Below are 15,516 nucleotides of genomic sequence, written 5' to 3'. Positions count from 1 at the left end.
AACTGTGGTTTCTAGTTTTCTAAAGGGAAAATGTTTACAATCTCCATATCTATCTATCTATCTATCTATCTATGTTATTTTTAGTGAAAATGGTTGTTAGTTATTTTTTCCTGAGAACGTAATAAAATTAACAGAAAATTTTGACAAAAAACCCCTCAAAAACCACATTTTTTAAAATTGCCTGTGAAAAGACATTTGCCATTGTCCAGCCAGCTCGAGCTATGTTTCCATTAATTGCATCATGAAGGTCAAGTTACTGAGAAACAAGGATTAAGGACCGACTACTGCTAATGACTCGTTGCTAGAGAGTCCTGTTCTAGGAAGAGTAGAAACCTTAAGTCCCAATGATCTTAACTTCAGTGGGACATATACGGAGAGGAATTTGCTCAAAAAACTGGCTCCCAGACCATTCAGTCTCACAGACCTAAACAAGCACCTTAAACTGAACTTGGAAATACCTGCAAGTCATTTTCTGCCTCAGCTAAAATACCACTTCACGTCAGCATTGTATATGTGGTTTCTAGCAGCATGTACGCAGAGCAGTAATTCAGAGGCGGAAAACTGATAAAATGCAGCTGTAATTTAAGCATTCATCATCTTTAGGGACTTGCATTTAAAGCTGCAGCACTGGATGGGGGCGTGATGGATGAGGTCTTCAGTTCATAATAAACAAATACTTAATCCTAGCATGTCACTGGTTTGTATAACACCTTCCAAATCTTGCTACGTTGATAAACTCCATTGGTGCAAATTGTGGCTTTCCTGGTCTACACTGCAGGCTTGCTCAGATGCAGCTAAAATTTCCTGTAATTGAGAATCTACTACATAGCCCTTGGTAAGTTGTTCCAATGGTTAATTAACCTCACTGTTAAAAATGTGTGTATTATTTCCAGCCTGAATTTGTATAGCTTCAACTTTGAGCCATTAGATGTTGTTATACCTTAGACTGCTAGACTAAAGATCCCTCTTATTTAATTTTTGTTTCTCATGTAGGTACCTATTGATTGTATTTCATCAACATCATCATATGATATGAATACATCGTGTGGCTTTTGCCCCAGAGAACAGAAATATTTATTGAACACTTCTTCCTTTTCTGCATTAGTGCTGACATTTCTACCATTTTCCCCTAGTAATGGACCAATCAACGAGGTCCTAGGTGTTTTGTAGCCACAGCATAAAATATTTTCGGTGTCTCCTCCCCCTCCCCAAAAGGGACAAATGAAAAAACCAGAACAGAACAAAACACCACCACTCCCGTAGTACCAAGCGTATGTATAATTACCGATTGGGATTTTATTCTGTTTTGCACATAAATGTAATCAAGTCATTATCACTTGTAATTAAGCAACCACTAATTTTTAGTTCTGTAATCAATTCCTCTTTATATGTCAAGGTGGAGTCTAATGTAGAATTATATTAGGTCAGAGGAAACACTTTTTGAGTTAAGAGATTGTCGCCTATAATTTTTAAACGTTTCAAGGATGTTTTAGTATTGCAGCATGTGATCTCTAGTATATGTCACTCATACAGATGTCCTCATGATAATGCAAGCTTCCTACACATTGTAGATAGGTATGTAAGGAGCCCTTCATCCTGTTCTTTCGTGTGATTTGGTGGTCTATAGCAGACACCAATTAGTACCACCTCTCTTGCTTTATCTGTTGGAACACTGATCATTAAGCATTCAAGAACATTTGCTTCCAAATTACCTGTTTCCTGGTCGCTGACAATGTCATTTCTGACGGAGTGCCACTCCTACTCCTCTTTGGCTATTTTGATCTTTTGCAAATGGGTTACAACTAAAGCCCTGTGGAGAAAGGTAATTCTGTTTCATGGAGCATTTCAATATTCTGAAATTTGGTTTTGTTACGATTTGGAACAAACACTAAAAATTTCAAAATACTCTGGGAACTGCAAAGGCCTGAGGTCTGTAACTAAGAGGCCTTGTGGGTTGCCAAAAAGCCAGGGGCTTGGAAGCCCAGATTTCCCTGCAGCCTGCCCGGTAGGTTGCTAAGGAGATGATGGGCAAGCTGGCAGGAAATCAGACAGGTGTCCAAGGAGCCCTGCCTGCTTTCCATCAGACATTCATTGAAATTCAACTGTCTTAGTGGAATAGTTTGATTTTGATGAATCAACGTTCTCGGACAGAAAAATGTTCCATAACAGAATTTTTGACCAGCTCTAGTTATAACCAGCGATAAACATTCCAGTGACACAAGTCTTCCCAATGGGTTTCAGTAATACCAGCTATGTTGAATTTATGCTCATAAGTGAGCAATTCCAATTCCTCTTGTTTATTACCCAGGCTCCTAACATTGATGTATAGGCAATGAAAGAGTTTCTTCTCTTCACATCCCTTGGTGCCTTGATTAATTTTGTTCTTGACACCTTGGTTTTGTGCTAAATGAGGGTTCAGTTCTTCTTCTTTCTCTCCTTTTGTTGATTTAACGCCCTCCTCACTAGTCTCATGACTAACCCGTCTCCCTGAAGATTGGTTGCCCTTCTGTTGAGATGGAGATCATCCAAACAGACTCCTTCTCCCCAGTAAAGGCAGACCAATGTTCCACAAAACCAGAGCCTTCAATCTCATGCCACTTATGTAGCCAGTAGTTCACTTCCAGAATCTTCTGTCTTCCTTTGTTTGTGAGATAGCAAGGATCTCAGAAGAGATCACTTGGCAGGCCACTGAAGGAGTTTGCTAGAGTAGTCTATAATCTGTAAAGGTATGGTGTGAAGCAGTGTCCGTGCTGATATTCACCTTCACTAGTGAAGCCTTGCCTGCCGACTCCTGAATTTATTCACTCTCCAATCTTGCACTGACATCCTGGTTCCAGGAAGACAGCACATTGTTCTGTTGTCTCCATCCTTGCAAACCATTCTTTCAGTGTTTCTTATCAATATAATCCCTGATGAAAACTAACAAAATCTTAGAATCCACAGAATCCCAGTGAGTCGTGCTGGCCATGTAAACAGCCGAAATGGGCTGGGTGTTTGACATTTCTGAAATGTGATAATGAAATACAGTACACTGCAGTGCTTGCAAGCCAATGGAAAACAAATAGATCTGGTTCTGAGTGAGAGTCTGTAAGCACACTAGGTTATGGGACGACTACCATTATTAAACTAGCACCAGTGTAATTCAGCTGCCCCTGTGGAATGCTAGTATACAGAGGATTTTTACTGGCTTAGAGCACATGTAGACAACAAGTAATAGTGAGCACCAATATCCTTTCTACAGCAGCACCGTCACTAGTGCCAGAAGGAATGTAATGGAGGGGGGTTCTCCCTCCTCCCCCCAAAAAAAAGTGACGATAGCAGTACGATGCCCAAGCTTTAAAAAAAATATATTTTTTTTTAAATACCTTTGGAATTATTTGCCTTCTGAATCTTTAGCAACAAGCTTGTTTTCAATTCTTGTTTTCAAGCTTATCTACACAACCATAAGGGCTACAAGCCTTTTTAAAGGAAAGCTGAGATGCTGCAGCATTCACGTGACTTCAGGGCTTTAAGAAATAACACCAGTTATCATTGAGCTGGCAACACAGTGAAAGCCAAGACACAGGAATCCTTGAACATACAAGACATTAAAGTGTATTACTAAAGATGAAGCCGCACCCATCCATTCAGGCTCAGAACATTGGAGGCTGAAAGCAGAAGGCCCGTTTCCACTTGAAATATACAGCTCACATTCACATTGCCCACGACACAGCAAGTGCATTTGCTTGGAGCAAGTTGTATCCTGAATTGGGTCAACTGTGCACAGGGGCAGTACTAACGTAGAGTGAGCGCACTGATGTTGCCACTACACCAGTCAGTTGGTCCTCACAAAAGAGGAGCCTAATACCCCACAACTGGTCTGAGTGATGGGACTGTTTTCTGTATTTCTTACTTTGGAGTTACTTCAGTTTCTAATTCAATGCATGTGTTTAGTTTCATCACATGCATCCATGAGGCTTTTCTTGTTAAACAGATTACTTTATACACCCATAAGGCACAGGTACTGCAACTGAGCTGATCATGAAATATTTTTAGTGAAACTTTTTCATTATGAAAAATTAGTTTTTAATCTAAAAACCTAAAGTTTTTGGGGAATAAAAAGCTTGGTAAAAAAAAAAAACCAAAAAACAAAATTGTTTTTTGCAACAAAAACATGGAAGTTTCAGAACTGGGCATGTCTCAGGGAAATTTCCATTTTGATGAGAAAACTATTTTTCCATCAAAAAAGATTAGAATGAAAAAGTTTGACTGCAACGGCTTGAGAGTTGTTTTGGAAAAAGGAAACCAACATGCTTACAACTAGTCCCAGTGGCTCATGTGGGCAACACACCACCATTGCAAAGTTAGTCAGCTTGTAAATTGCAGCTCTTTAATGGACAAGAACAAGCCAGGAAGAAGATTGCTGAGTATCCTAAAGTTAAAGCAGTTTGACTCGCAGCCAGCACAACTGAAACGAATTGTAACATGCCACCATGTAGCAGTCAGCAGCACTGCTGTACTATACCAGCTGTTACGGTATTTGTATATGCTAGGATATAAACAAAATGGACATTGAAATAGTTCCTTATAAAAGCACAAGAGAAAAAGTGCTGCAAGCATTACTGATTTTACCACAGCAGAAAAATGCTACTCAGTTACACTAGATCTCATGTAGCTACCTAGAGCTTTTGTAATATGATAGAAGAGTAACAGGTTATGGATGACTGAGGCTGGTATCTAGTATCTACAAATAGCTTGTCTGCTTGTATTAAGTTGACTCAAAGATGGAAGGGAAGAGAACAGGAATAGGGGAAAGAGGAAATGAAGTAGAAACACAGCCTCAGATAACTCAGGGGTATCAAGGAAGACCCCTGGCCTAGTTTGGTTCTGCGGGAGACAGCTCTGATGCTACAGCTGATTTTAGGGATTAGGATGAGACTTTAATGGGAGCAGATTATCCCTTGTCTGTCTTCTTTTGGGGCTTCTCACACCTTCCCCTGAAGCATCTGGTGTTGGTCACTGGTGGAGACTAGACAGACTTTGGGTCTAATCCAGTCTGATAATTCCTGTGCCCTGAGGGACTGTACAGAGGGATGCACTTAGTCCCTGGGCCTCAGCTCCCCATCTGTAAAGAAGGCTCATAGTTCCTTTCTTCCACCCTCTGTCTGTCCATTTAGACTGTAAGCTTTGGGGCAGGGACATTTTACCACGAGTTTGTGAAGTGCATTGGGACCCCCAATCGCTGTTGGGGCCTCTAGCCACTATTGTAATAGAAATAAACAGAGTGGCACTGTGAACCAAGCGTCTTTTTAGCTATAAGGAGTGTGATTCTGCACAGCACAGATTTACTGTTGTATACCTGGTAAAAGTATGAGCAAGTTAAGGACGCAGAGTAGAGGCCATTCCTGCATTAGTAACTCATTCCTGCCATATTACTCCTATCTAGATGCAGGAGGAAGCTATGTGACATCTCCCCCCTGTAGAGAAGGATTGTCTATGCTCACATCTTTTCAGTAATGCCTGTTTTCCTTTTTCACCTTGCATACATGGAAGTATGGGAGCAGATGCAGAGGGGGCTTGAAGTATGATATCTTGGTGTAGAGGATTACAGCTGACATAGCCTTATTTACATCCATGCACAGATTATTATTAATACTGTCATGTTACCAAGAAGCTCTAACCATAGACTGGGACTGCACTGTGCTAGGTGCTGTACAGACTCCACTTGCACTTACACTGGAGGGCAACACCACACAGCATAAGAACTGACACAGAATAGAAGTGGCTCAAGGCCAGATGATTTATAATCCATCCACCAAAAATCTTCCTTACTCTAAAATACCTGAACATCCCATCTCAATTTTGAAGCTGTTGATGTAGGTCATAGCAATAAAAAGGCATCAGCTTCAGTAAGGAACAACTCTCACAGCAATAGTCAGATTTTTATTGGAGATCAGCTTGGAACTGAATTCAAATGACATTCATAAAAAACAGGAACTTAATCCCGCCCCCCCAATAAATGCAGTAAAAGGCCAATATGTAAAACAAACTTTGAAGTTCAGAAAATTTGACATCTGACATTTTGCTTGCACGTTTGCCAAAACACTTAAAGCTTTAAAGTTTCCCTTTAGTCACAGTGTAATCATACTCTGATGCACATTTAAGATGTCCAATTTTAAAATGCAATGATTCCCTGATTTCCCAGGAGTAAGGCACAATACTTTAAAAAGTGTCCCGTTAAGTAATTACAGATTATTGTAACAATCATTTCCTTCTGAGATCTAGTTTTAAGATTGTCCAAGGACCAAAAAAAAAAAAAAAAAAAAAAAAAAAAAAAGATTGGGCTTTATATAATGATGAATAATCACTCTTCTTAATCTAATGGCAATTGTATTCTTGGAGAATTTACTGACAGGCTCTATACACAGGAAGTATATCTGTGTGTATCATAAACAAAGAGCAGAATTCTGACGTGTCGTTAGTGGTAGAGCACTTTATTCTGAAAAATCTCATTAAAGCTCATTCTTAAGCTTTAAAATACTGCAATGAAAATTTTCCAAGTGCATAATATAATCAATACATTTTTATGGCGGGGGAATTTGCTTCTAAGAAATGAGGCACTGGGGAAAAGAAAGAGTTTTGTTTTACATTTTTGGAATAGGAGTTGCGGCCACTGCTATACTTTCAATTGCACATTCATCGGTGCCCCGGAGGATTCTGAAGTAACCATTTTCTCCCCATGAGCTTCCCCAGCTGTTTTTCACTATCCAGAACTTCTCACCAGTAGCTGGATCTTTGCCATAGCCCACAAGCAACACTGCATGATTGGTCAACTCAAAGGGGTTGAACTCATCCTGCAGCCCGGTGTGATGGTAGATTCCTTCTCTATAGAGCATGAAATCACTATAAACTTCGAAAGCAACAGCCATTGGCCCATATAGAACAAGTTCAAGCTTCATCAGGGCTTCGTTGCAGCCTCCATAAAACCCTCCAACGTAGTGGTACTCAGAGGCATAGTGGTGGTAACAGTTCCGCTTAAGAGTACATGGAGAATCAGTGGCTGTGTAAGGAAAACACTCTTCCTCCACTACACCAAAATCTTGGACGTATTTCCCAGAAATGAGGTATGGGAATCCACCATCACAACCTGAAATAGTCAGAAAACATCTGGTTATTCCTGCGGGTGGACCATCCCCCTTCTTCCTTAGAACCCTCACCCATTTGTGACCACATAGTAACCACAGCAATTCCTTATATGGAAACAATATCAGTAACCCATCTGTTCTTCCTCCTTCAGGGACACTTTGTTCCCTTCTCCCTAGATGTGCTATCCAGCCTGCTGGCCTTCTCCTAACTCCCCTGGACACCCTGTCAGGTTCCACTCTCCTCTGCTCCCCCTGGCCTAGACACTCTCTCCCCCCTGCAGGTGGATTACAACTCCAAGATCTTCCTCCAATACAGCACATTCCCCTAGATAGGTTCCTTTGCCTTGTTTCCAGCTGCTTTTTGCAGCCATTCAAAGCTGTTTACAGTGAAGAGCCTGGATGCCTGTACAAGCAGCTGGAGAAGCAGGAGAGCAGACACCAAATGAGCAGCCAGTCTCTGCAGACCACTAGCTAGTGTTAAGCAAACCACTAGTGGTTCAACTCCAATACAATTCCCAGGCATACAGCAAAATGGATTCTAATGACCCTGGAATGAAACCTGCATCATTATGATGGAGTCACAGAAGTCAGCTACTATAAAATGTCCTAAGCACGTGACACTCAAGAATTAGCCATCTCTTTCAGTCATAAAGGAAATTTGCTCCAATCCCCTGAAGTTGCTATTTCACAGCAAATCATCTTTCCACCCCAAGACCACAAAGTGGCTTACAAAAATTGTTGCCAATCAATTAGAAGAGACTGTCAACCCTTGCTCTGCTATAGTTTCAAAGTCCTTGGGGTGGTGTTCCTCCCCCATCTCCCTAATACCAGGGGAACGTCTCTGATGCACTTACCTTGAGAATACTGGCTGCAAGACACAACCTGCTGAGGACTGAAGATTGGTTTCTGGGAATTGTTCGTTCGGATACGAATTCTTGCCTCCAACATGCCCATGGAAGCAAATGCATAGCAGCTGCCACAGGATGCTGAGGAAAACAGGAAACACAATACATCAGTAAACTAAACAAGACAAGGTGGCTGTCAGGGAGGTGATCCTGCATTGCACAGGCTACTGAATCAGGACAACCCTCCTTTGACATTGTCTACATTGTGAAAGTTAGGCTCCAATTCAAGCAAGCTATTTAAATATGCTTAACTGTAAGCACAAAATTAGTCCCACTGAAGTCAGTATTTAGAAATCACTTTAAGGACTGATGTCTCCTAGGAGGAAGGAGCAAGACACAGAAGTTTTTAAATATAGTTTCTCTTATTAAAAATTTTAAGAATAACTTTTTAATTGTCTAGGTTTAAAAGCTGCGCAATTGCTAAGCTATTGCCTCCAAATGGTCATATAAAGAATGTTTGTTAGTATGGTGCAAAGGATGCTCATAACCATTTCTCTGAGACTGCCCTTTATGAAGCCCTCTTAAGAGATGTGCTATAACCTGTGTCAACTGAACTCTGGACATACTATTCTAGATATCTTCAGTACGTTGGTGTATTTAGAGTCATAGTTTCCCACTGCACCAATATACTCTGCTTATACTGAGGCTTCTAAAATAATGGCTTGTTTTGGAGTCTGGTAATGTAAGTGTGAGATTTCATATTGTGGATTTTGTGATTCTCTCAAGCAGCGTGCAGTCATACTTTAGCTTTTCAGAATAGTTGTGCTCTGCTGACAGGTAACAAGACAAGTCACCTAACTTCATATTTTACACCAAAATTTAGTGTTGCCTTTTCATTTTAGCTCCTTCACCTCCCACCTTGACGTTTCCTGTGATGTAGAAGAACCTTTGAAAATGAAGTAGCCTCACTGCAGAGAGGGAGTTGCTTAGCTGAGGTCTTTTTCTGACTGACTATCGCCCCTCACCAAGGGCCCCAATTGACTTACCCGCTGCCATGAAACAAAGGAAAATATCGCAAGGCTTAAAAAAGGAATGAGGCTTTGGGAACACAAAAGCAAACCCCTCCCGGCTCAAACCGTGTGTAGGAGGGCATCAAGCAGGGCTATTATAGAAGTAGGACTTTATGAAATTGTATTATTATTCAACATTAAGACGTTGGATGCATCTCTGGAGAGGAGGGGGTGGAAGCTGCTCTCTGATCAGCTCTGCTGGGCAAACAGAGCACATGTTCAAAGTGGTGAAAGGTGACACCCACTCTTACACAAGCACAGCATCCTTGGCTGATTGGCAAAATCCTAGCAGACCAGGTCTCATTTGCAAAGATACATTAATGGGCTATAATGTAACCATTTTGTCCTGGAAGCAATTTAAAAAAAAAACAAAAAAAAAAACATTCCCCACTATTAACTGCAGCAGCACACTCTGGGAAGCTCCTAATATCACACCCACACAGAAACAGAATATCATTGGAGATCAGAGATAATTGCGAGAACTGTTTGATGCTCCTCACAAATTCAATTCCAAATCAATCACAGGCTCAATGGCATTAGATCCCACTCAGTCTATGGAAAAAGGATCATTAAATGATGAAAAATGATTAGAGGGCATAAAACACCTTTAGAAGGGGAGGAATGAGTAGGTCACCTATCTTTTCCCACCTACTCTAGTTTGAGAGGAAGATTACAGGAACCAAAGCAGAGACTTATTGAGAATCCTAGCACTAAAACTGGCTAAAATTTGTTACTGTGATGTAATTGCCCAATAATATTTCCCCATTGTAGAAACTGAGGGCAATTAACAGTTGACAACAGTGTATCCTCTCAAACTAATCTCTTCTGCCCAAGATATGTAAAGTGGTGGTGGGGGTGTATCTGGGACAGTGATTTTATCAAAGCCTAATTTGCATCAGAGATCTTGTTTGTTCTGTTTGCTTCCAGTTTTAAACTGAGATTTGTCTCTTAAAGTGCTAGCTGGCATTAAAGTTTACAGTAATTCAGTTACTATACTGAATAGCAAGCAAAGGAAGTTACCTCAAAAAAGGTAGCTGATTATATTGGGGAATGCTGAGGTGCTATAAAAGATATAAAGGAATATTTCAAACCAAGAAAACTGTGGCTGGCAATTTTGAAGGGTTATCTTCAAAGACTATACTTTTTTTTCCTTATGACATTTTTTGTCCATTTGGGACACTGGTAGTGATCACGTGGTTCTAAGAGTGAACATATGGGGTAAATGCATAATCTTGCAGTGAATGCAGCAGTATCTCAACAGCTTAGCATGTGCAAGTTTCTCTAGCATGATTGGCTGTTTGGAAACACGTGCTTCTTTTTGCTCATGGCTCTCTTATTCTCCAGGGCATTTTCAAACTTTCAGCCTCTAAATCTTAATATTGTGCCATTGTTTTACTAATTACTATTTACAGCCAGATGTCTGATGCCTCTGCAAATCTACAATACCTCATTATTGTAAGGAAGATGGTTATTTGGTATGTCAGCACTACGCATATTAATAATGTTGTCTTTTGGCTCTGTAGGATACACTAAAGATGCTCATTTCCTGATGAGAATGACATGCAAACACACTCCACCTGAATTCCTTTACACTGTTTGAGGTGCTTTCTCAACACCACAAGGGGGTTTAGGCAACTCCCATTCCTGAAAACAGCAAAGCAAGATTCCCCATACCAACAACGCGTTTACAATGCTGCTTCAGGAAGAGGAAGCCTTAGATCTTGTTGCCTACTGAATGAAGAAGGATGATACCACATTTCCTGAGTGAACTGAAGGAAGCATAGGTCTTCACACTGGTTAGCTGTTGATAATCCCTGTGTAAGCATGTCAAGATTTCCTATTATCATTCAGCGAAAATCAGATTGTGAATCAGCTTCCCCACATTCCATTAACTCCCCTCATCATCCTCCCTCCCCCTCAAAAAATCCTGTTAGGAATTCTTCAGTAAAAAACAAAAAACAAACACACAATCATCTCTCATGCACTGGCAAGGAAGCAACTGTTTAAACAAACAATTTCATTAGATAGCAGCACCCCATTCCATTTGCCTCAAGAGGCGATTTTGAACTAATGCAAATAAATAATAGTCAGAGTGAACCTTTAAATCTAGCTAAGAAGAAAGGTCTATTTATACTAGTGTAGGAGTGAGGAGAAAGCTTTACCGTGGTTGCATTTTGTTTATGGGGGTATCAGACATTTACCAGTGCCTGCAGTTTTCAAAGCATAAACAGAGACCTATTTCTGTAACAGATCAGTCATGTAACCAATTATTCCTAAAAATGATTTAAATAATGAGACTTGAGGGTGGTATAAACAATCCTTCAAGGGATTATTGGTTAAAATTGTATGATAATATGCTGTCAGCACAAATTAGTGGAAAAATTAATAACTGAACTTGCACTGTATCAATTCTGAGATTGAAGTAGGCAGCAATTCATCATGATGACAGTTTGGACAAAGAGAATTTGATAGTGATCTCCATACAAAGAGCCATGGTAGTTGGTTTTCACTCCTATACTCAATTGGATGGTCTGACAGCTAGTACAATCTTCTACTTTGGCAGGAAATTTTAAGACCCAAAACTTTTCCAAACCCTAGGAGTGTGTTCAGGTGAGTTCTACAGCCTGTTGCAGGGACCATACAGCAAGTGTCAAAGGAAATTCAGATCTTTCATGATATTGACATGGGATAGATTAGGTGAGAGGTGCTTTTTGCAGACAGTTTCATTATGGAGATTATGAAAAACCTGGTACCTTGGTTTCGTACAGGACTGATATAGTTGACACCATTAATGTTCCTCCAGTCCCAGGATTCTGGGAAACTTGAAACTTGTTTGATTAATTCAGGCGTTAACGGTGCAGGTTTTGGTCTAAAATACAAGAACATACATTTGACATTAAAATACCACTTCCTAGCCAGAAGAAAAGCGACTGCATGAGGAACTGACAGCTCTAACAACTTTGCTTCCATAGACTGTTTCCTAACAATATCTCTAGAGCGAACATCCTCCTCCATGCACACTGAATGGGCGTCATGTCTCATATGTGATTCTTTATTGCTTGGCTTCAATGGGATGGAATATAGCAAGGAGAAAAAAGGAGAAAACAGTTGCAGGCCTCTGTGAATTTTTGTTCATTGCCTATGACCTGTCCCTGCCTATTACTAAAAATAACCGTGACAGAATCTTAATCTTACCCATAACAATCTGCTTGTTAGGCCAATTAAATCAGCCCAAAAGTATGTTTTTGTTTTGAAGTGCTGAACTAACACCACAATGTCACCAAGGATGGCAGCCCTAGAACAGACTTTGAACAGCTACTGAATATCTGTGCTATCAACAACATTTCATTAAAAATATACAGGGTTTCTTTAAAGTACACACAAATCACCAATTATGGTCACTGTGCATCAGTCACAAGGGAAACACAGTTCAACTGCAAGCGCTGACAAGGATAAAATGTTCAGCCACATTTCCAATGACCATGGTTAAAAACATGCTCGGAGTCAGCCACTTGAAGCAGACTTTCTCAGCAGCTACTGAAGTGGTACTGAATGCTGTCTGTCCCTGTCTATGCTTGCTGCTAAACTGTCTTCACCTGCATTGCTGGTGGACATTCATAGTGCAGGCAAGCCAAAAAAGACTGCAATTAAGTATTCAACTCACTTTAACAGTCAAGTTCTTGTGACAAGTCACAAGCTGACTCCTGCTCACAGCAGACTGAAGAGACCAGCCCGAGTGCTGCACCAAGTGCACTACAGAGATCTAACATTACTCTCGGACAATGGAGGGTCGAATGTTGGTATGTCTGTGCCTAGTGCTATTTTCCTGTGATTGTGAGGGCACATGACTGTCTCCACAGGGCCAACCAGTAATCTTATCAATGAACCGAGAAGCCCCAACATTATTTTCATGCACAGAGCAAATATCTGGTGTTCTCCACAATCCGAGTAGCAATAGAGACATTTCAACTTCTGTTCTACCTGCACACTTGACTGCTACAATACAGTGAAATGTGGGGAAAAAAGTATGAACAGCATTTTCTTCCCTACAGTCCCTTCCTATTGCAGGACATGGGTCAACAGCATGACAGCCAATCATTTGAGAGTGGAAAAATAAAACATCTGCAAAGCTGCAACACTGCAAAGCAACATTAGCCAGAGGGGATGCGACAATAGCTTTATTCTCTTCCTTGCTAATGCACTGAAGGGAACAGCTACAAAATGAGACATTTCAAAGGAAAAAACAATTTCTACCACCAGTTACAAGTTTGGTCAGACAGTACTGAAATTAGAGGTTACTGTGTGCCTACACACACCCCTGCTGCCTGCTATGGAAGGTCAGAGACCTGTGTGTGTGCCTTACTTTACATAGAAAATATAGGACAACATTCTCCCCAAGTTATCAATAGAAGGAGAAACTGTGATAGGCAATTTGATAGAATGAGAGAACACTCCTTTTAAAATCTGTATTGTCTGTATTTCAGTCATGATTGCCTATGGCTGGTTTTGGACTGAAGTTTATGAACTCCCTCATTAATTGTATATAAAGGATAAAAAAACCTACCTGCCTGCCAGAACTGTGTGCGCGCACCTGAGTGATGGATGGTTAGGAGTCTAATTCTAAAATTCCCATTCCACACCCATGTCATCACATCTTTCTTTATCTATCTATACTGAAGCAATTACAGGATCAGATCAAATAGCGAAGACTCCCATTCATCAGAAGTGCTTGAGAGACTGCCAAATATGCCAGGACTCAAACAGGCAAATATGCCGGCACTCAATCATAAAGTAAGGACTTTGAATGCATCTGGATTCTATAGTATATTATAGATAATCTGAATTAGGAACCAAATCCACAGTTGATAACAATCAGCACGGCTCCAAAGAACTCAGTGAATAAGCCTCACCAGCAGGCATCTTGAATGATATAAAAAGGAAAACTTTAATACCTTGGAGCTCTGGACTTGAGACCTCCAGCCCTTCTAGTTAGTTCTTCCAAGGAGAAAGTTTCATATTCCTTATATGTTGTTGCTTTCCAGGATTTCTGAACACTGTTGATAGCTTTCACAAAGTCAAAGTTGTGTGCATAAGGTGTCCTTGAAAACCTGTGGACAAATTAGAAACAGTTCCATAAGAAAAAGGTTTGGCCTGAAGGCTATTCACACAACTGCTGTGATTAGACAATTTAACACCTTACCACTCGGTTAGGAGCAGGCTTTTATAAGCCAGCTATAATACTGAGGTCTGGTCTACACTACAGACCTATATTGGTATAGTTACATTGTTCAGGTATGTGAAAAAAATCAACCCCCCCTGAGCAATATAGATATACTGACCTAACCCCCAGTGTAGACAGTGCTATATTGGCAGGAGAAACTCTTGGGGAAAGTGATTGACTTCTGATGGGATAGTTCTCTCTTGTTGGCTTGGAGCATTTTCATTAAAGAACTACAGCAGCGCAGCTGCAGCATTTTAAGTGCAGACTTGCCCTGAAAGAATCCATTGCTCCCACAACTGGGTTGAGCTGAAAAGCCGACATGCCAGGTAGCCTAGAGATACACTAGAGGTTACTGAAAAAGGACCCATTCCCTGAGTCAGGTATAAAGTTAACTTTTGACCAGGTCTCCATGTGATCCTTAGTGATCTTGCTTTTGATTCCAAGGCACCAGGAGGTAGTTTGGCGTGCCTTCCAATAGGCTGCTGTACTTTAGCAGCCCAAAGGAGACTGCGGATGGAGGAAGATCTGTGCACATGCCCGCTGTCTCGCTCCACGTTCAGGAGGAAAGTTTACAAGGCAAGCAGGCAGTTCTCAGTAATGTTCTAGGTGCTCAACTATAAGGACACACAAGTACCAGACAGGCAATCTTAAGAGGGTTAACCTGAAAAAGCAGCATTAACTCTTATGGACTTTATTTCCAATCAGAAGAACTACGTGGAATGGGGGAGAGAAAAATATCAAGCCAGTCATTTCTCCTCTTTTACCTTTAGTCCCAGTGGTTTAAAGAGGACATTACATGGGACCATTTGCCGGAAAGGGATTATTTGGATTTAATATTTAAGTTCCGAACTTTTTCTCTACTGCCTGGATTTTCAGAGAGCAGGGATGACCACTTCCTAACTCCAGTGCTTTAGATTTTCAGTCTAAATCCTTCTATTTTATTAGAACTGGTTTGATGCTAGATTAAAGTTCAAAGTTTGAGTACACCCCAAACAGCCAACAGGACAAGCGGAGCAGGTTATTCAGACAGAGGTTCTTCAACTTTTTCATGTTGTGGATCAAATCTCAATACAAAGCTTGATTAAGGCCACTTCTCGTCCTATTTGGATTTGTGACTGAATAATATCCAGCGATTACAGTAATTCCTTATGTTGAAAAGTAAGGATATTCAACATTCAACTTTTAGGAGCTGGAAATGAGCGACCAGCACTTAATCTGGTATAATTGTAGCTATCCTTATTGCTACAGATTCTGCA

The 15,516-nt window shown here is 40.6% G+C and overlaps 1 protein-coding gene across 2 annotated transcripts in view; it reads right to left on the bottom strand.

The window, feature by feature from the left end:
* Positions 1–5,902: 5,902 nt before the first annotated feature.
* Positions 5,903–15,516, bottom strand: part of CTSC (cathepsin C) — a 32,086-nt gene continuing 22,472 nt past the window's right edge. For both annotated transcript variants that reach the window (XM_067568543.1, XM_067568551.1), the window contains 4 exons: positions 13,992–14,147; positions 11,793–11,908; positions 7,979–8,110; positions 5,903–7,126 (listed from right to left, as the gene is read on the bottom strand). In XM_067568543.1, coding sequence (XP_067424644.1) covers positions 6,624–7,126; positions 7,979–8,110; positions 11,793–11,908; positions 13,992–14,147 — 907 coding nt within the window. In that variant the 3' untranslated portion in view covers positions 5,903–6,623. The remainder of the gene's footprint in view (positions 7,127–7,978; positions 8,111–11,792; positions 11,909–13,991; positions 14,148–15,516) is intronic.

This window comes from Emydura macquarii, unplaced genomic scaffold (assembly GCF_026122565.2).
Source record: "Emydura macquarii macquarii isolate MOO-44397 ecotype Brisbane River unplaced genomic scaffold, CSIRO-AGI_Emac_v2 contig_318, whole genome shotgun sequence".
Lineage (NCBI taxonomy): Eukaryota > Metazoa > Chordata > Testudines > Chelidae > Emydura > Emydura macquarii.
This window is presented reverse-complemented; position numbering and strand designations above follow the sequence as displayed.